Source organism: Octodon degus, unplaced genomic scaffold (assembly GCF_000260255.1).
Source record: "Octodon degus isolate 3935 unplaced genomic scaffold, OctDeg1.0 scaffold00023, whole genome shotgun sequence".
NCBI lineage: Eukaryota > Metazoa > Chordata > Mammalia > Rodentia > Octodontidae > Octodon > Octodon degus.
In genome coordinates this window covers 18,444,146-18,466,309 of record NW_004524599.1, presented here as the reverse complement: position 1 = coordinate 18,466,309, position 22,164 = coordinate 18,444,146, and the positions used below count along the sequence as shown (strand labels likewise).

Sequence of the window (22,164 nt, the reverse complement as noted above, 5' to 3'; positions counted from 1 at the left end):
AGCAATCCTCTTGTCTCAGCCGCCCCAGCACTGGGATTACAGGCATCCGCCACCACAGCCAGTCTCGGTTGCTGGCTAGTGTGCCGGGGGTGCAGTACTGGGGATCAAATCCAGGTCCTCGTGCTTGCCTAGGCAGGCACTTAGACAACTGAGCTATCTCTATGGTCCTTAACTATGCATTTTAAATTCTCTTACATGCATGAATGAGATCACTTACTGTGTTGTATCTATGTCCGCATCAGGCTTGGTGCTCAACTGTTCCAGACAGTATATGAAAACCTAAGTCAAAAATACAAAGTTCCAGCAACATGCGCTTTCAGTTATTAATCTATCGGGTCATCAAAAATTATTTTACATAAAGTGCAATTATATACCACATAAGCGTTGAGGTGAGAAAGGAGTTATTAAACATACAGGTATCTCTATGCCACATAAGCTGTGGAAGCATATCCCATCCACAGACACTGCATAAGCAACACACACTAAGAGCATGTACACTCTGACCAGTTCTTAAGTGTGTGGCCAGGTGCAGGGTGCACATCTGTCATCAGGCTGCTCAGGAAACTGTGGGAGGAGGATCGCTTGGTGAGACCCTGTCTCAAAAATAAAATAAAATTAAATTTAAAAATTCAAAAGTAAAAAGAGGTGGAAATATAGCTTAGCAGAAGGATCTGGATTCAATCCCCAATACCATCATAAAAAACAAATTCTTTTGTTTTTTAAAGAGCAAAATATGTATATTGAGAGAAAGAGACATAATTGGGTTGCCCAAAAAATTCTTGAACATTAGAAATAATTTTTTTTATCTACTCAATAACACACTCATCTTTAAAAGTGCCTAGAGGGGCCAGGGAGATGGCTCAGTAGAATAAGTCGCTTGCCCGGCAAATGCAAGGGCCTGAGTTCAATCCCCGGTTCCACCAAAAAAAAAAAAAAAAAAGTGCCTAGAAAGCACTGGTCTTCAAAAGAAAAATTTTAAGTAAAATACAAACAAATACTTATCATTTAACTTACTTTGTGATCTAATGGAAATGCTATGGAAACACAAAAAAGGGAGGTATAATATAAATGAAATATTTGAGCATTGTTAAAATAAGCAGAAATTAGTACTACATTACCTATATTGCCCCACTTACCTGAAGATATTGCATAAAAAGGGAAGGCTAAAAACAGCACATATTTCACACATTTTACAGACGGAAGGAGGCTGAAGCATAAAACTTCAGGCTCTAGACATGCTGCTTTCCGTGTTACCTGCATGATGTTGGTGCTCAGCTGGCAAACCTCCTCCTGCGTTTTAGGCTGCTGAAAGACCTACAGGGAAGAATTTGAATAGAATTTTTGGACTTTACTAATAAAACCAAACATCTTGCTTCTGGAGTTAGAAATACAATGGAGAACTTCTGGGGTCACAGACAGCCTCATGGTGGCCTCCGGCTTGGGAAGACCAGGCTGACGTCAACACTGGGCAGTGCTCCCTGCTGCACACAGTGCTGGCCCCAAGAGCTCGGTCCATGTCATTACACTATGCAAGACCCACAGGCAGAAAGCACACAGAACTCTTGTACAGTGATGACCACAAGGTGGGTCCAAGGAAGGGTTGTGGGGTGATCTGGGGTGAAAACTCACACTGGCTTCTCCAGGTTTGCACTCCAACACACCCTTCAATGACTGCAGTGAGTGCACGATGCACTGCTCAAACTGGCTCGGCTGAAGAAGAGAAAACACCCATTTAAATTCCCAGGCAGGCAGGGCAGGCAGTGGCTGCTGGGAGAGATTTTTAACGTGGACAGGGTCTAGAACACTCAATCTTCCACTTCCAGAAAGGATCACAAATCACCTCACCCATAATCTCTACATTGTAGACCTTTAAATCTGCCATATACCTTGCAGTTAATATTTCAAAAGTGGGGAAATCTTAAGACTAAAAGTATATCTAATTCACTAAAATAGACTCAAATACCACTAATCATTTTCTTTAAAATTCTACTATTCTGAGAGGTAAATGAAAGGATGATAGGGACCCACTATAACAAGCTTGCATTTTAAGTACCACCTCTCAGGAACACGCTGGGATGCACGAGACCTGCCATCTAATGTTCCACATCTCCAACCATGTTCTCCAAATTCAGTGTTACTTGTAACATGGAGGAGGTACAAGATCTTTAAATCAATAGGTCATTATAAGCATTTTCTACTTGAATTAGGCCAGAAAAAAATGAAACCTGAGAACATATCCAACCAACACACTCCAAGCTAAGCCTGGACACCACCAAGCAGCAGACAGGGACCCCTGAGTAACACAAAACTCTCATCAAGCATTTTTCCAGTTAGGAGACAAAACAATGAAAGTCACATCAAAAAAAAAAAAATCTTTTTTAAGAAGTATAGAAATAAAGATGTGGGGGCTGGGGAGATGGCTCAGTGGAGTAAGCGCTTCCCTGGCAAGCGCAAGGACCTGAGTTCAATCCCTGGTTCCGCCAAAAAAAAAAAAAGAAAAGAAATAAAGATGGGGGAGAAAACTAAATAAAGCACCAGGAAAGACATGAAGAACTCAGAGGGCAGTGTGCTGGCGGGGTGGCCAGAGAGGGCCCAGAGCAGAGGCCCAGCCAGCGGCATGAGGGCAGCCGTCCCTCCCCAGAGCACAGGGAGGGTGCAAGCTGCTCAGGACAGTGGCACAGCGCCACCAGGGCAGAGGATGCGGGGGGCACCACAGGGCCCAGGGCGGGGCACAGCCCCGAGGACCGACATCCCCAGGCTCTGCTGCGGGCCCTTCTCTCCTCACCACCACACACATCACAATCTTTAAGGATTTGTTTTGGGGGAAACAACTACTAGAAGAAAGGAAGTGATAGCACATATATCCACCAATACATGTGTGCAGACCCATTCATGTGTACAGAAGGACAGAGATAAGTTTATTTTTTTAAAAAAGGAGCACTGACTTAAGTGCAAGCTGCTCGGGAGGACAGTGGCACAGCACCACCAGGGCAGAGGATGTGGGGGGACATCACTTAATGAAAAGTGAAAATAATGCCTTACTTCACTGTTTTTATATCACTGTATTTTGAAACCACCATAAAGCACCGCAAAGAATATTTAAAAGTTGAAGCACGAACAAGGAGCAGCAGGGGGCACAGGATGAGGATGCTCACTGCGCAGGACACACTTATGGAGCCCACGCGGCTGTTAACGTCCAGTGTGCACAGGGTCCTGCACTCGGTCCAGCCATAACAGAGCCTGTTAGCTGGCTGACCTCATTCATGTGACCTACCTACGGCAGCAGGACCGACAATAAAGACTTCAGAACAATAATAATCATAATAACATATACACAAGAGCCCACCGGGGCAGTGTCAATGTGCATTCACCCTGGGTGCTCACTTGGGCGGCTTCTGCTAAGATCTGACCTAGACCTCCTTTATGCCTACACCTACAGTAACAAACAAATGAGTAGGGAATCCTCGACAGCTCAGGGAGCAGCTTCAGCTAAATTACGAATAAATGACAGTCTCAAATTCTCTTTTCCTTTGCTCTAAAGGCTATGATATAGTACTATCTCTGCGCGCCAGTGAGTCATCTAGCTTGGCGGACTATGAGAAGTCATCACAACCCATTCCAGTTCTTCTGAAAGGGGAAATTCTCAGAATTATCCAAAGCAAAAAAAAAGCAGAGATCATATTTGATCTGAGAAGAAAACAGGATGCTTTCAAATGAGCTGTGTAGGAAGAATGCAGTGAAGTGCTAAGTAGAGGCCATGGTCCAGTGACTCCTCGAGAAGGGTTCCGCCCCAGCCACGAGGAAAAAAGCGAGTGCAGGGGCCTGGTGCTGTGGAAATGCGAGGAAATGTCAATCAGAGGCTGTGCTACAGCTTAACCCCTGCTCAGAGTCTCAGACTCGTACCCACAGACTCCAATTACTCAAAGCTGGAATCCAGACTGTGTGCTAAGGGCTGGTTCACCCATTCTCCTAAGCAAGGCGCGTAGGAGCGGCCAGAAGGGAGCAAGGTCACCGTGTCAGCACCTCTGGTGTCTTGCCCAGAACCGTGTTCGCTCAGGAGCCCAAGGGGCTAGTGCCGCCCTCCTTGCACATGTCTATTGGGCTTGCAAGAGGCATGGGTAATGGAAAACTAGTTACTTCCTGTTACCAGGGCACAAAGGGAGTCAGTCGGCTGTTCCGTGTGGGAAGTGGACCACAGGAAGCTTCTGTGTGACCATCTGGGCCATGTTTCCAGAGGCAAAGCCCGCAGCACTGGATGCGGCCACTGAGCCACGTGGCCCCGCAGGGGGACTGAGAGCCAGGATCTATATCATGCCCTAGTGCTGAGTTTACAGCCAGCTCATTTAGTTTTAATAAAATACAAAATCTTGGCAACAGAGACTACTGCTCAAATTGACCAGACCAAGAACTCCAGGCACTGGGGTGACCTGCTGCCTGATCTGTTCCCAGCTATCTCACTTGGTCCCATCATCCTCTGTCTTTCAAGCTCACTATGACAATCACAACAGAACTGTAGGAAACAGCTTGAAAAATGTAGTTAGAAATTATGTAAACTAAAATTATCATATGGACTCTAGGTGTTAAGAGTATTAATTTCTTTTTTTGCGAAACCGGGGACTGAACTCAGGTGTTTTTGGACACCTTTACAGGAATTTTATTTGTTAAATTAATACTCTTGGGGCCGGGGAGATGCTCAGTAGAATAAGCGCTTCCCTGGCAAGCAGAAGGGCCTGAGTTCAATCCCCGGTTCTGCCAAAAAAGAAAAAAAAAAATTTAAAATTTCAACATGTAACCCTCAGAAGAAGTTGAGCTATTTCACAAGCTGCTGCCATGGCATGTGAAGTGGCTGCCCCACTGGGGGCTGCACACCTTTCTATGAAGACTTGGAAGGAGGGCAAGTCAGCTCTGCCAGGGTTTTTATGTAAATATCAATAATAGTGACTAACAGAATAGACCCAATCAATCAAACTTTATAAAAGATGCTTTATAATATATTCATAGATTTGTTAGCACATATACAGCATAACCAAATTTATGAAAATTCTTTTCTAATGTACACTGCCACTTAAAGTAGCTTGCACATGCATACATTTAGTCAGGACTGCCTTGAACTTGGGTGGAGAGAAGCAGTCCTCTCCTCGCCCTCAAGCAGAAGGCACAGAAATCTGAGGAGAACAGAAGACACCAGGTGGGAGCTCTACTCCTTGACAACTCAGACTGTCTTTGGTTAGTATGTCTGGAGAGCCAAAACATATTATTTTCACTTCATTATCTAGGCAGAAGCTAGAAGTCCTCTCCCCAGAACATGTGTTTTCCCTCCTTGATAGGAACAAGCAGAAACTGGAAACACCACTGCCCCGACCACTCTGCACAGATCTGCACTTCCGCCTCTGCAGCTGAGCATGCAGGTGGACTCCAGCCATTCCACAACAGGATGGTGGTCAGCACTGACTCCCAGGACAGAGTCTGACCCTTGCCTGGCAGGCAGGTGACCTTGAGTGACCAGTGCATGGGGTCCCAGAGAGGAAAGGGAGAGGCCTGGCAGGCCAGCAAGAGGGAAAACAGCAACCCCCTCCTGCACAGCCAGGGCCACGCTCAAAGATAGTCGCCAGGGATTGCTGGGGGGCTGTCAGCCAGGAGTGGAAACAGCAGAAATTATGAAAAACAAAAAGGCGGTGACTCTGGAAGGAAGGGATTCGAGGCTCAGCTGCCACTGGCCCGGGGTACATCTGCAGAGGCGCTTGCATCTGTTTTGTTTTATCTCAGGGGTCAGTACCAGCATTCCTTCCAGGCTTTTCTCAGAATTTCAAGTGGCTAAACAGTATGGAATTAAGCATAACTGCCTTTTTAAAAAATAATGCCAACAAAACTGGTGTCACACAGGATGAAGATAGGCCCCACTAAAAGAAACCTACTATTTTCCATTTTTACGATTGAACAAAAACGACTCTGAGGAGAGAAACTTCAAGAAGCTGCTTTTTTTAATTTACAGAAACTACGTGCAAGTTTCAATGTACAAAGCAGATGCCCCTTACTAATATTAACAAGCCACAGGCTTTGAGTGTACTAAACACATACATTAATAAAGTCTTTCAACTTACAAGAGAAGTCAGCCCTTCATTATCGACAATCCAGTCCTCTTTTTCAGCTAATCGTTTTATTTCTACAAGGAAAACAAATTAGTCTTTATTAGAATTATCTCACTGTACTTTATAGATAAAAATCTATCAAGGTTACAGTTTTTAATTATTTTGTAGAAGTTTATAAAAATTTGATTAACGAAGAGATAAGAATAAAATTTTGGTCCACTTGAGGATGTAAATATGTATCATTCACTGAATTTTCCTAATAAAACATTAAGGCAAGTACAAATTTGTACTGCATTGTTCAGTTTGAGGATTGTAGACTACGCTTAGTGATAACTTGAGACAAGAGTACATACTCAGGGTTCTCTGTAAAGCGAGACGTACAAAATAACCCCTAGAGCACGTTCCGCCTGAAATGTCTGAGTGGCACCTGAGATTCTGTTGAAATGCTCTATGAGGCTCCTGCAAGGTGACTCTCAGCAGTGAAAGGTAGGCTGTGGCCCAGAGCACACCACCACAGTGAGGCTCTCCCCAGGGTCCCACACCCTTCCTGGGTGCATTCACCTGCAGGCCTGCAGCCACTAGGCTGCCCTGCAGAAAAGGCCCGGGGGCAGGCAGTCACAGCACGTGCCATTTCTAAAAATGTTCTTGATTAACTCTGGGAATATTAAATACCCAATAAGCTGATTCACAAAGCTAACCCTTACTCATTATGATTCAGGTAGGAAACCCTTCAAAGTTTAAAAAGGATAAAGAAAATGAGAAGCATTTATAATTTCTACCATCCAGAGAACCACTGCTATTTGTCTTTCTTCTAATTTTATAATGATCTTTCTAAATTAAGATTTTAAAAATATACAAATTTTAAATCAGTGCATAATTTATAAACATCTTATATTCTATACTTCCTACTTATAAAGATTTTCCAGTGTATCCATCTTAATTTCTTGCAATTCAACTTTTTTCTTCTGGAGGATGTCAAAAAATAATGTTGAAAAAAAAATGGTTGAGTAGGTAGAAATGAAAGGAACTAAATACTCCAGCTTCCAGAATAGTAGTTTTCTCTTATTTTTAAAGATCCGGAAGCCGGGGAGATGGTGGGTTCTCCTTGCTCACCTTCTGCTGTGTGCTGCAGGGTAACCACCACGCAGCGGATGCGCAAGTCCAAAATGAGGTCCTGGACGGCCTGCAGCACATCGTTAGGGATCTCAAGGGCAGTCAGAGACTCGTAAGTGAGGCTGGAACGCAAGCCCAAGATGCCAAGTGAGCAGATGGGAGTCGCGGCTTCCACAGCAAGGTGTGAGAGAACAGCACACAGGAGGGCACTATGTCCCATGCTGGGCATGTCCCAAGCCAAAGGCACGATCTCCTCCTCCTCCAAGGACTCACCGCAGAGTCTGGGTGACATGGGCGAGCCATTCGCCTGAGAGCTCGGCCCTGACCTCCCAGCCCCCGTACTGCCGTGCCTCCACCTCCCGCACACTGAGGGGCAGCAGGGCACCGCGCAGCAGCTTCACCAGGGCCTGCATGACTTCCTGAATCATCTTCTGCAAAATGACAATGACAAGCAGAGCCACACTCAGAGCCAGGGAGCTGGAAGGTGAAACTTACCAGATTCAACTCACTGGGGACAGTCACCCTGACCCAGGGCCTTGGCATGCCCGCCCTCACTCACTTTGAAATCACTCTGTCTCTGTCTCACATTCTTCGATCGTTCAAACTGTCCTGACTTCTCAGCAGTCTGAAAAATTAAAAGGCAAAATGAAACATCTTAGCTGCCTTGCAGAAGGAATTCAGAACAATGAGAAACACATCAGCAGCTGCTAGGAGAACATGAAATATAACCTGGGCAAACAGTACTTAGAAATAATTGGAGTTCACGACTACAGATTGACTACACAATCTCTTACTCTAACAAGAAGTCATTAATCTTTCTAAAACCTTTCAATACAATTCCCAGCAGAAAGCCTAAAGACTAAGTTAAAACTACCAGTTCTCTACAGGAACTCCCTCATGGGTATGGCACAATGCACCCCAGTCCTCCTGCTTTTGCCAGGTCCTTAGGACTAGCACAGAAGTAACGCAGTGGGGCTGGTGTGCAGCAGTCCCACGGCACCCGTGTACCCCTTGGGAAATACAAGCATTACAAATGTCATTTTATTATTTAAAATTCTGAGTCACTATACCTCTCTTACAAATCTGTATTTTTGTCTACAATATAGCTCATGTTTTCCTTTATTCTAATTTGTAGATTACACTGCTTAAAAGGAAAACCCATCCAACTGGACTTTAGTTAGCTTTCAGAAACAAGTATTTATTATTATATAAAACACCAAAGGCCAAGCCTAGGAAACTTTCTAAAGAAGCAACAACAGAATTATACTACATACAAGTTTCACACTTCACTGACATAATGAAAAGTTATTCCTTAAAACTTAAAACCCTCGCTGGGCATGGTGACACATGCCTGTAATTTCAGCAGTTGGGAGGCTGACGCAGGATGACTGCCCTGAGTTTGAGGCCAGCCTGGACTATACCACAAGACCCTGTCTCAGGGAAAAAAAAGAAAGAAAATTTTTTAAAAAAGGAAAGTCCTCACATATTATAAAGTTAAAACCATGCCAAGAGACCTTTCTATTTAAGATTAGCCACGAGGCAAAAGGATAATGACACTGACTTCGTGTTAACTTTAAAACATACGCAATTTCCAGTGTGTGCACATACACGTCCATATACACGTCCACAAGCATGCGTATGATGCATAAGCTAGTAGCTGTGGTGGGTGTGCAGTTTTTTTTATTTTGCACTTGTATGTGCTCTCGATGCGGCAGCTGACATCTTATCCCGCATAGCTCTCTGCCTCCCCCAGCCACTGAGAATATTCTTTACTGCAAAACCCTATCTATTCCTTTCAGAGCTGTCTCTGAATTCTGGATCACTCTCTGTTTCTGTGGTGCCAGGAATCAAATTCATATCCTCATGCTTGATGGGCAAGGATGACTTTTGTCTTTTGTCTTTTTGAGTTAGGTCTCACTATGCAGGTCAGGCCGGCACTGAACTCACTTTGTAGCCCAGGCTAACCCGGAACTTGTGATGATCCTCCTGCCTCAGCCTCCCACGTGCTGGGATTACAAGTGTGCACCAGCACACCCAGCTCAACGATGACTTTTGGTTCTGCCTCTAGCAGGGCAAAGAACCAAACTTACCGAGTCTCTTCCTCATAATATCTGTAATTTTAGAGAAAAATTTGTGTGGGATGCATATGTACACTATGCATACCTATGTATACTTGTATATGGCAACATACATGTTACACACAAAACATATATGTATATATGCATTTACAATGTGCATACCATGTATGAGAACACATATATCTATATACTGTCAGTGTATGAGCAAATCAGTAGCTGACACACAGACACTTGGGGGTATTCAATAAATGCTGGCGAATGGATAATCACCCAGGCTTCAGGTTGTTCAGGACCTTCCTGAACATACTTCACAAAACATGACTCCCCTGAATCCAGGGCTGTTTTAAAAATCCCTGAAGTCCTGGGTTCCTCACATCACATCATATCACAGACTGGCCTTAAAGCAGCCAGGTACAGCCTATAAAAAGCCCACCAGACTCAGCTCCCTTGCGGTTTAACTTGTCACCAAAGGAGAGTGAAGATTCTTGTGTCTATAAGAAGGTTGGGAGTTGTCGGGTGTAGAACGGGCGCTGCTGAGCTGCTCAGCGTCTACTGGACCACCAGGGCATACCTGGGTCATGGGAAATGCCAGTGCCTCAGGGAATCTGGCATGGCTGCTTGAGCGTCGGTGTGACAAGGCCACAGGCCACACAGCCCTCTGGCTGAGCATTGCCTGGGTGTTCAGGAAGAGCAGGCCTCACTGGACCAAAGGTTGATGCTCCTTTCCATTGAGAGGAGACTTCCTGTCTGAACTCCTCCTGTGTGGACACTGGGTGTGGCTCAGCTCCACCTGCCTTTGCACCTGCAGCGGACGTCTACTCTCCTTGCACCCTGAGCTTGCTGGCATCGCATTGGAACTCAGAGCAGCGGCCTACGCATCTCAGCCTGCAGATGCGCTGGGGTCTGGGCTGGTTCTGTAGCTGTGGGATAGCTTCTGCACATGCTGGTCCCATGCGTGGTTTCTTCTGCTCCTCTAGAGAAAACTACCCCCGACATGCCTACTCTGGAGAACTGTGGGATGTGCTGTGGAGGAGGGACATGCTGGTGGGTGACTGTCCTTGTCTAGACTGTCACAGGGTGTCTTCTCTACTATATCCTCCAAAGGACAGTATCTGACACTGTGTTGTGGTTTGTGTGCATACGCAAGCATGCACACACTCTAAGATGTCCACTCATGTGTCTGTGAAAACTAAGACTATGATTTGACAGAACAAAAGAGGTTGCTTGTGAATATATGATGACACCTAGTGGACAATAACTTTATAAAATTGAGACACCTGTTTCCAAAACAGGCAAAGTAGAACAGGAGACAAGGGAGGGGATGGTATGCTCCTAGACCTGTTAATGAAATATTATTTACCAGTTTTTTGGATAAGGAGTTAAACAGCACCAACCAAAAAATGGTACCTATAGTTTGCCCAACTGTTTCCCAACTGATGGTACATTCTGATTTACGAGTCATGCAACTTTTTAAAAAATGTTGATTTCTAAAGTTTAACAATGATTTGGATGTTTAAGATTTTTATTCAAGAATATGCTAATATTTATGAGTATAAATTATATTTATACTACAATTTATTATTATAGATATTATACTAATATCTATAGGTGAGATCTTTATTATTAACTATTTCGTTAACTAAAAACCTTAACTCTTTCCTGCACACACAGACCAAAACTCCTTTGTGGTAAAACCAACGGCTAGATTTCACTGTTTTGATTCACAGGTTACTTTACATGGTCCTTGCTGGTTTAAAGAACTGACTACTTTTCAAACTGTTGGAAATTTCATTTAATTCTTTAACGGACAGACGGTTAATAATACAAGATGATTCTTTCAGGAGAAATTTTATGTAAATTGTGTTTACTGAAAGCACGTTTTTATAAAATTAAGTAACAATTATCAAAAAGCCCAGGGCTCTTTCCAACATTAATTATGTTTCTGGGTTTTATTCATAGGCTTGCGAAGACAAGCCTATAAACTTATTCATTCATTCACTTGGTTCAGGGTCTCACTATGCAGCTCAGACTCATAGTGATCCTCCTGTCGGCCTCCCTAGAGCAGGGATTACAGGCCTGTGCCACCACACACAGTTTCAGGGCCAGCTTGGCATATGGTACAGGGGATGAACCTGAGTCCTTGCGCTTGCCAGACAGGTGCTCAGACCACTGAGCTATCTCCCAGCCCAAGAGAAGTAAACTTCCAACTCTTGCACTCTGCTACTTCCTTCCCTCTGGTGTCACGGGCTTCTAAGAGAGGATGAGTAATCTTGAAGCACGTGTAAATCTGCAGCGTGAATTATACTTAATAATTAAGGAGAAGATTACAAACATAAGTTGGTAGAAATAGCACAGGTATCTCCACCTCAGTGGAATAATTAAAGAGCACTGTTGTCCATGAGACCTAAAGTAGGCTGTTTTATTTTTCATCTACTATCAAATATTTCACTTTAAAAATTTTAACATAACTAGGTATAACCTAGAAGGAAAGTACATTCCTTTTCATTATGACATCACAGATCAAAACCCTTAGGAATCCGTGACTGAAAAGACTCCAAGCAGCCCATGCTCAGCAGGGTGGTCCATCTACAGGCCGTGACTCAAACCAGAAGCAGCAGCACTGAGCTGAAAAGAGTGACACTTTCCCCAGGGCCAAGCTGACCTCACTCAGCTCTACTCCCGTACACCAGTGGAATATTTTTCTACTCAACTTTGTTCCTTAAACACCTGTGACAGGAAAAAAGCTTTCAAATACTGGATTTTGTCTTTCCCTAGTTCTGAGCCCTCATGCATGCTACTCTTCTAGGGAGCCCCAGCCCCAGCCCCAGCCCCAGCCCCAGATAAATGCCACTCTAAACAACAAGAGGAAGCCCCTCCTCTGCCAGACGTTGGCAGAGCTTCGCTCCTGCTAATCCCCACACCCCCGGTCTGTACTGCATGGCGTGAATCGTAGCTTCTCTGACTGCGCGGATTTATGTGCATGGGTAAGGACCCCCAAGGACCCTGGGGCTCCCAGACACCTCACTACTTGCCCTGAGTAGGAAGGGTCTGACACAGCAAAGACAGTATCTTCACACACCATAACACAGCTCCCCAGCGTGTATCCACTATCTGTGTAGGAAAGCCTAAAGAAGAAGGAAATCAGCTTTGCCTTCAGGAAGACCTGTCCCTCCCCCAGGGCCAAGCAGACAAGACGTGCAGCGTTCTCCTTCTCCATCCTTCAGATGGACCAGGGGTAGGCTCAAGAGACTTTGGCACACTACACACAGGAGATTACAGAGAGGGGTGAGCCTATCTCCATGTGGGATACACCCAAGTCAACCCATAATCTCTGCACCATCAGTTCCTGACTGACCTCCCTAACCTACTGAGGAGCTACATCCAGACGCAGTCATTAGGAGCAGGAAACACTGGGGTAAGGCACACAGGTCACCATTCCTCAACACTACAGAACCCTGCGTGCATCGGCCTGGTGAGTGGGCAGCTCCAGCGCAGCATCTACTGCATGCAGATGCTCTGACACCACTGCGAAGGACAGCAAGCTGGGGACAAGGACATCACAGCAAGGCCACTAAGGACAGTGTGAGTCGTGGAATGTGAAGGCTTATGGGCACTGTGGAGGCTGGGATGGTGGGCTAATACTCCATTTTCCATTTCCTTCCCATGAAGGAATTCCACTTTCCATGGATGACTTCAGACTTGTGCAAAAGCTGTCAGTGTTCTTTCCTTATCGCTTATTCACAGTGTACCACTGGAAAATTTCATTTGCAATTTGGCCTGACTAGGACTGTATTTAATTCTGTAACCTTGAAAATCCTTCATTTGTGTGTTCCCTCCCTCCCTCCCTTCCTCCAGCTCTTGGTCTGATTCCTTTTAGGCACTTCTTGAGCAAGATACCCTCATATTCTCTTTTCACAGCTGAGAACAGAGTCCCAGAACAACAAAGGAAGCTGCTCAAGGTCACAAGGCTGCCAGGAATTAGGGTTTTATCAACCTTTCAACTCATCTTAAAATAAATGACAGTGGTTAGAGGTGTTGGGCCTTTAAGGTTTTAAAAGTCACCTCAAATTCTGTAATTTTTAAGACCAAAGATGCAGTGACATGGCTCCACCAGGGCAAGGCTGTACACATACCTCGCTGAACAAGCTTCCGTTGGCATAGGAAATCCAGAGTTTCCAAAAATTAGGCAGCTGGCTTAAAACAAGCTTGGTCAATTTTTCAGCAAATGCCACCCTGTGGGGAGTTTTGTACCTCCAAGCTAAGGAAACAAAGGACAAGACATGACGAATGCATTTTGGAATCAAGAATAACCACCTGTCTGAACACAGCCCTGTGGTCTCCACAGGTGTGCACGGACACTCTTCCCACGCTGCTCTCCCCGCTCACACCCCACCATGCACACATACTCTTCTGTTCCCCGCCTGTGCAAGCACACGCTTCCCAGACATTACAGAGGTGCCTCTGCTCACAAATGCAAGTCTCTCCACACTTCTGATCACTACGCTTGAGGACTACCAAAACAAACTTCCCCATAACACTGCACCTGACCTTTAAGTCTGAACTGGCACCATCCAACTTGTTCTGCAACTGTGATCATGGAAAGAATCAAGCTCACGACCGAAGCACACTCACACCCCTGTGCGCAAGCACCTCCCACTGCGTCTGCTACACTGTGCGTACACACTCCGCCCAGGCATGTACTCTCTTGTCTTTCCAGATGGGTACAGTTCACGTATACGCGACACACTCTATACACATATGATGTAAAAATAGGTCTCACAAAGTTTGCCTTCACAAAGACTATTCCATAACCCTGGCCCCAAGTTAGTGAAGGAATGCTGCCTTTTCACTGACTTTGAAGAAAAATTTTCCATTTTAAAAACCATAAAATAATCAGAAAGTAAAATAAGCTTTTTTATCAAATCCATCAAAAAGCATTTTAAGAGCTGGGGATGTGGCTCAGTGGTAGGACGTTTGCCTAGCAAGCAGAAAGCCCTGGGTTCAAACCTCAGCACTAAAACCAAAATATAAACCTTGCCTGAAAAATAAATAAATAAATCTCATGGAAAAAGCATTTTAACTGAAATAGTCATATGACAGAAAATGATTTAAATGATTATAAATGAAAACATCACAAACTGATTCCCAAACACTCCTTCAGCTGCAAGCTCTGATGGTCCATTGGCGCTCTGGTTATCTGCCGGTTTCCCCACGGGGAGGACTGAGCGCTGCAGCCGTGTGCCACGCTGGTGCTCAGGCACCGCAGCTTTCTGCGAGCAGCTGGCTTCCTGTGGGACATGTACTTGATTTGTTTGTTTTTATTCCCTGCTAATCCTTTTTAATGCTCATACATGAACAACAGCCTTCCCCCACTGCTTCTGAGTGTGCTGCATCCAAATTTTGATCATTATAAAATTTGGGTTTTTGTTTCTTACTAAGTAAAATCTGTCCTAGTGAAGACCACATGATATGTCACTGACAGAATAGCATTCAGAGTAATTTCTTAAGAAAAAAGGAACTAAGGAGATATGGTAGAAATGTGTCTCTACCCCCAACGAAAGTCAAAGTATGTAGCCCCATGAGCTCTGCTTTGCTCACAACGTTGAGAATGAGCCTACTCAACCTTATTTACACCTATGGTTTATGGTAAGTAATCCTTCAGAACATTCTAATTTCGAGTGATGCATTTACATTTAGGAAATGTAAACTAGTTTATTTGCCTTCCTCTTCCAGCACTGCTGGAGTAACATGAAGTGGACCTAGCCATCAGCCATGAAGGACTAGAAACCTGGTGGGGGAGACATGGCAAGAGCACCCGAAGCCACAACAATTCTTAGTGCTGGCAACAGGCAGCACCATCTGTGACAGGAGGAAAAGATGTCTGGCAGGCTGGGAACACCCTGGGAGGAAAAGGAGGAGGAAGCAAAACCGAGCTCGAGGTCCTTTCTGAGCTGGGAAGATGGAGAAGTTGGGAGAGGCTGCATGCCTGACGTGCGAGGAGGAAGGAGTTCAGGAAAGGAAGATGCTACACTGACAGACGGCTCCACACCCTGCCCGGGGCCTCTGAAGTCTCTGTGAAGGACAGCACCACACATACATGCAGCAACACTTCCCATGCCAGGCCTGGACCAACCAGAGAACTGTAAGTTCGGTAATTCCCACGGGTCACGTGGCACAGGCAGACTTTTAGGTTCTCCAAGTGCAAGGAGCACATCCCTGCCAAGGAACTTGGCCTCTCAGCAGGGACCCAAGGTGCAGGCCTTGGTACCTAGACTGTAGGGTCCCAGAACGAAGGCTTTTCTAACCCTGCTCTAGCAAAGCAGAGCATCAAGCCCAGAGAAGACTGAGCTCATATTTATAAACCACCCGCCTGCTAAAACGAAGGCCAGCACTGTTTAAAGGGGAGAAGCAGAAACCAGATGCTCAACACTAAACACCTGTAGTGCGTGAGAAACTATAATGACCAGATGCACCCAAAGCAAGGACACGTCACCCGAGGCAGAGACCTGCTATGACCCCACCTGGAAGCCAGACCACAGCTACAGAACAGAAACAGTGCCAGAGATGGGACAGCACACACTGACAGCTGCCACAACTGTGCTCCCACACTTAAAGGGAAGCACAAAGAACAAGAAGGGAAAGCAAGGATGCAGCTGTGGTCCAGCTCAGCGGTGCCTTGCACTCTTAGTTCAGTTCGCTGCACCAAAGCAAACAGTACCGGGTGGGTTCAGGTTAGAGTACGATAGGGATCAGAAAAGCTGAAGGCGTAGCATTTGACCACACTTTGAAGCGCTGAATGACAAAAGTAGTTGTGGAAAAGGGAGAAAAGCCTTAGTAATACACTACTACGCTCTGTGTCTGGATGTCCCCAAGCCTTACACAGTTGTGGGGGACAGACTTCTTGGAGGTGGATGAACTGAGTTTGCAACTGAGTCGTAGTCTAATGCTGGGACTGGGATTAGGGTATGTAGCCTGTGTCCAATATAAGGGGCAAAAAGAGGCTTGCTCTCCTCTCGTTGCTTTTGCTGTCTTCTGCCACCATGAACTGCTGCCCCTCCACTGTGTCACCTTGCCTCCGGGCCCGCCAACTATGGACCAAAACGAGGAGTAAATAAACCTTTCCTCCTTCAACTTTAGGTGTCTAGTATTTTGTCTCAGCAACGAGAAAAGTACAGAATTACTTAATGGTCTAACACACATGGAATTGCAGCCCTAGAGAAGTGGCAGAGAAGAAAAATTTTTGAGAAAATAAAGGATGAAATATTCTCAAATTTAATAAATACTTTTAAAATTTGATAAAGAGACCCAAGATACCTGCCAACTCAGGCAGGATAAACAAGAACTGTTCAAAATCACGTGATTTGTTAGCAGCAGCCTTAACGGCAGTTTCTGTTGGATCTTGGCATTTTATTACCACTTCTGATGGTGAATGGACACCTAATACACTGTCCCACTATTTATGGAAAGGAAATGTATTTGAGAATACAGAGGGAAGCTGCAAGCAAGAGGCTCTCCACCCTGGATGCAGTACCAAGCACAAAGAGGTACTGGCTTCTCCTCTGTGGCTGGCAGTCACAGGGATGCTAGTAGGCTTGTGGGGAAGGGGAGTGTGACAGCAGCAGGCCGTCACTGCCACCACTACCAGCAGTGACAGAAGGACACACTGCTCTTAAAAGAACTGCATCATTGGTTTTACGATGCTCTCAACATGTTCGTGTTCATTAATAAAACGGGAAAAAGTCCCTTCAATACTTACACAAGGAATATACTCTAAAGTTAAAGTCTAAGGTCACTATTTCACCGCTCTACCTGATGTCGTGTAAGTGCTCCTGAGACCATAACCAGCCAGGGACTGCCGGCATCTCACTTGCACACAGATGACAAGCAGCGTGGTAAGGAGATGGTAGGTAACATGCATTTTACAAAGTTAAGAAATGCAACACAGGCACAACCTGAGACACTGCATCTTAGGAGAAAGGATTAGCAGTTATTCTTGTGGTTAATAGCAACTGAGTTTCCTTTTAAAACAGATGTTTAAAGCTTGTCAAATAGTATTTCTTTTTTCTTTTTTTCATTTATGTATTTGGTATAGGGTCTCACTATGCAGCTTGGACTCAGTGATCCTTCTGTTTTCAGCCTCCCCAGCGCTGGGATTACAGGTGTGTACCACCACACCCAGACTCGGCTGCAGGGCCAGTGCGGCATGTGGGACTGCACTTGCCGAAGCAGGCACTTCGTCTGCTGAGCTATCTCACTGGCCTCAAACGCTATTTCTTTAATGTAAAATATAATGTGGACTTTCAACAAGTTGAATTACTGGGTAGCAGTGAGCCTGCGAGAGGACAGTGGCATAGGTACGGTTTCTCAAGAAGAGCAGAGGCCCGAAAGCGCCGCCACCACCAGCACAAGCCTCAGCACTGAGCTGCACGGGTGTGGTACTCACTGTCGTCGCGGCCACATTGGAAGCTGCTGCCCCTCTTCAGCGATGCTGTCTGCCCGAGGTGGCTTAGCACAGGGGGGCGGGGGTCACTGTCCAGGTCCAGCAGGGGGCTGTGTAGGCTGGGGTTACCTGGAAGAGAGGTGGCATTCCCTGACACTGCTGTTTTTCTTTTCTTTGTGCTGCTTCTTGTTTAATTATTGTTCTGCTCTTTTAAATAAAGCCTTTAATGAGTGAAACTGAATCACACCTGGCTTCCTGTTTCTTTTCCTGGCGTGGACTCTTAAGTTTACACAGCACCAATCTCTGTCACCTCTTATCTAAGGCCACCATTCCATTTATTTTTTTTTTCCTTTTTTTTGGCGGAACCGTGGATTGAACTCAGACCCCTGCACTTGCCAGGGAAGCGCTTATTCCACTGAGCCATCTCCCTGGCCCGTTACCATTCCATTTAAATTCCCAAATCATACAACTCTTGTTGCATAGGTCCTGCTTTACCTTGGTCTTAACCATCCAGCAGAAAAGTATAAAAACAAAGTATAAGAAGTAAAGCCATGCTGTGATGTTGAGCTGTAGAGGACTCAGGTCAACAGTTTCTGACATTGCCAGTCAAGCAGAAGACCCAATACTATTATGGGCTACTGAACTCTTTTAGAATATTTTGCTGAGTTAACACATCTATAATATTCAAAAAAGGGAATTAAACAAGAAAAGGGGATACAGATGAATGTCCATTTTGTATCTGTGTATTCAAAGTGGTTAGGATAGATATATAGTTACATTCTCTTAATGAATAGAGAGATTTGTTCTAATAGTGTTTGTAAATAGGATATCATGTCCTCATCTTGTACAGCAATTAACCACTAGGAAGAATGTATGCAATGTGTTAATTATTGAAACTGTCCTACCAATTTGGTTTGAAACTCTCTCATTGCTATTTATTTCTTAATAAAATTATGGAAAAAAAAATTTAAAAAAAGATAGCTCAGCAGACTAAGTGCCTTGCTCAGGCAAACACAGGGACCAGGGTTGGAACTCCAGTACCATATGCCATACCTGACCCATCCCTGGGAGGACTAAGTCAGCCACTGGGACCTGGCGTGGTCGCCCACGCCTACAATCCCAGCACTGGGGAGGAGCCTGAAAACAGGAGGATCACTGTAAGTCTGAGTGGCACAGTGAGACCCGTTACCAAAGACATTTTTTTAAAAAAAGGGTGAAATACAGTGTAAACAAAGTTTTATTTCAAATAAAATGACTAGGACAGCTAAAGAAAAAAATAAATAAATGAAAAGAAAAGAAAAGAAATTCCGAAATCACATTCTCTTTTTGGGAAAGGCTGGTGAAATGGCTCAATAGAATGGGCCTGAGTTCAATCCCCAGTTCTGGAAAAAAAACAAACAAACCAACCAAACAAAAAAAAAAAAAAAAACCTCTTTGGGCAGTGGGGGTCCCCTCTCCATGCCTATCCTGGGGGCCAGCTGCCAGCAGGTGAGGGTCCTTTCCACCTCCCTGGAGTACTCTTCTAATCCAGAAACCTCCTGGGTTAATTACACACTAAAATAATATTTTTCTTTCTTTCCTTTTTGCTTTCTCTTTTTCCCCCGTTTTTATTAATGCAGTACCAGGACTGGGACTTCAGGGCTTCACACTACCCTAATCCCAAGCCCTTTATATTTCCCGTCTGGAGCCAGGTCCCACCGAGGTGCTAAGTCGCCCGCTGGGCCTGAGCTGGAGTGCTTTCCCTCTGGCTCGCAGGCTGGCAGCACAGGCATGCGCCCCACACTGGCTGGAACCCCCACCTTCTCATTCCCCATCAGAAGCCTTGCAGAAGTTCCAGCGTTTTCCAATCCAAATTATCCTGAGAATCAGGGAACAGTTTTGTTAGTATGGATCTCAAAAGCGCGTCGGCGGATCCTCAGAAAGCGTTCTTCCCCACAGCTGGTACTTCAACAACTGTAAATGGTTTAATATCACATCACCTAGACTTAAGTCCTAAAACGTAAAGCTGTAACTTTTCTTCCCTCTAACAACAGCACTGGATGAAGTGCTTTTGTTCTACTAGAGACCACGCCATCTACTACCTGTGACATCAGCAAAAGCACGTCAAGTGTACGCTGACCTCGGCACCGTGGCCTTGCCTTTCGGCAAGGGCCACGCAGCAACGGGGCGCAGGGATGGTGCCCCCCACGCCAGGATGAGTCGGCCGCCGGGCGCGTCTGTAAGCCACCTATGCCCCTCACAAGGCCTACACGCAGCGTCGGGTGCTGACCTGGACAACACAGGCACTGCTCCCCAGAACATCCTGCTCCTTTTCTGTTCAAAACAAAGTCCTATCATGTTCTGCTTTACCAGGAATCAGGCAGGAGAATTATACTTTGAAAATTGAGATGAACACTTTAAGGATAACCTGTTGCAGGGAAAAATAAAAGCAAGCTTTGAGGATTCTGATCAGCCTTTTAAACTCCAACTACACGACTGGGTATTTTCCTTCCACAAAATTATTAAAAATAGGTAATGGCATTACTATAAAACAAGTGAAAAATACATGATTTCTGTAAATTAGCAAAGTCTTTAAAACATTTCACAAGAAATCAGCCTAATTGCCCGTGATTATTTTACTTTACCACACAACAGCAGCATGCATGATGTGTTTAAGAGAAAAGCACACAATTCACACCGCCACACTGCGCACAGCTGTGAATGGAAGCTGAGCAGGCCCCAGGGGCACTTCTGCTGGGCCTGCTCTCCCCTGCGCACGGCACCCTGGTGCTCTTGCTGCATTCTCCCTGGAGCCCCACGAGGCCCTGTGCGGACACCAGCCAAGGACCGTGCTCAGCTGCGCCCTGCACCGAGATCACAGGCTTGCTGGCAGTGGAGCCTCTGGAGACAACAGACCACAGTGGCTCTAAGGCTGCACCTATCCTTTTCAAATGACTACTGGGTTACAGGAATTCTAACAGATCATTTGTTTTCTTAGCAGCAAATTTTCTTCAGAAACAAGTTCTTCCTGCAAGGTTTTTCCCCTACACGGAATTATTTACTTATTTATTTTTTCTTGCCATGCTGAAAATTAAACCCAGGGTGTCCCACATGCCAGACAAGCATGTTACTGTGGAGCTACATCCCCAATAGATGGAAAATTTTTAAAAACTTTTGTCAAATAGGAAATTATTTTTAGCAATGATGAGAAAGTTGTAACTTTATGCTGTTATCCAGGCCAATCCTAACAAACTGTTCACCAGTCTGGAAATGAGGGCAAAGAGGAATTCTCTGCAGGGGGCTGGGGATACGCAGCCAGCGTCCAGAGTACTTTGGAGTCACAGGGCAGCACTGCAAACTGGCCCACAACAATGAGTAAACTACACAACCTGCAAAATTGTTTTTGGTTGGGAAATTCTGATTCTCTGATCCAAATTTGACTCTGAAATTTCCATCACCACAGAGGGAGCAGAGGGCAATGTGGGTACTCCGGTTGCTGCTCCTTCACCTCAGGACACCGAAGGGCAGGCTGACTCGCAAAGGGGCAGATGAGAATGGATGCTTAAGTGGGAACCTAGTCGCAGCACGTGAAAGACGACAGAAAGATAAAGCCTTACTTTGAATTTTAGGTATCTGTTAGGGACGTCACACCTTGGCTATTTTAAAGACACTACACACCAATAAATATGCTCAAATAATTAAATGCTTATAAGCACTGGCAGTAAACCTAGGGTTTGAGTGTTACTTGTTTTTGTTTTAAGACAAAAGATGTTAATGTATCAGTTGTTATTTTCTAAACTAATACCTCAATATTCAGGTTTAAGTTGAGTATTGGTGTTTTGCAATAAATGAGTGGGTTTGGTGTTGCAGTGTGGGCATTTATCTCTAAAAGGTTCCCTATCACTGGGTTGTAAGACCAAAATTACTTCACTGTAATCTGTCACAGATACCCTGAGGAACAACTGCAAAGTAAGTATTACTCTGGAGACAAATCCTCAAATACAAACATAACCTACAGCATTAAAAGTCATCACTACCACATTTCTAGTTCTAAATTCTAGACAGCATTTATAGAAATAAGGGTACCAACAAAATTCTAGAAGTAAAAATGCTTAGGCTCTCGATACATCTGAACTTCTACAAGTGTTCAAATTATAATTATACCAATTTAAAGATTTATCTCTTCTCTACAAATGGATGAAAGAAAAGTCTCCTAAATGCACACACACTTAACATGCATGTACTCTTTAATTTCTGACAGTTGAACCAATATCTTATTTCTGCTGTTAAATAAAGTTTCTATAACATGCCAGCAACATTCTTGAAAGGAAGTCTCCTTCTAATTGATTTTGCATATACATTTTGTTTCCTTGTTAAAAAAACTTTATTCATAAACACAAAATTCATGAATTGTTTTTCTTTTCAGAAGACAAAAGACTAGAATTATTTTGTGCATAGCTCATTT

General features: G+C 44.7%; 1 protein-coding gene across 2 annotated transcripts in view; it reads right to left on the bottom strand.

Moving 5' to 3' along the window:
* Exoc2 (exocyst complex component 2) overlaps nt 1-22,164 on the bottom strand; it is a 150,560-nt gene that overhangs the window by 57,987 nt on the left and 70,409 nt on the right. For both annotated transcript variants that reach the window (XM_023712082.1, XM_004628412.3), the window contains exons 12-20: nt 17,724-17,849; nt 13,414-13,538; nt 7,762-7,827; nt 7,476-7,633; nt 7,203-7,324; nt 6,102-6,163; nt 1,630-1,710; nt 1,255-1,314; nt 218-279 (exon numbers count right to left, since the gene is read on the bottom strand). In XM_023712082.1, the coding sequence (XP_023567850.1) occupies nt 218-279; nt 1,255-1,314; nt 1,630-1,710; nt 6,102-6,163; nt 7,203-7,324; nt 7,476-7,633; nt 7,762-7,827; nt 13,414-13,538; nt 17,724-17,849 (862 nt within the window). The remainder of the gene's footprint in view (nt 1-217; nt 280-1,254; nt 1,315-1,629; nt 1,711-6,101; nt 6,164-7,202; nt 7,325-7,475; nt 7,634-7,761; nt 7,828-13,413; nt 13,539-17,723; nt 17,850-22,164) is intronic.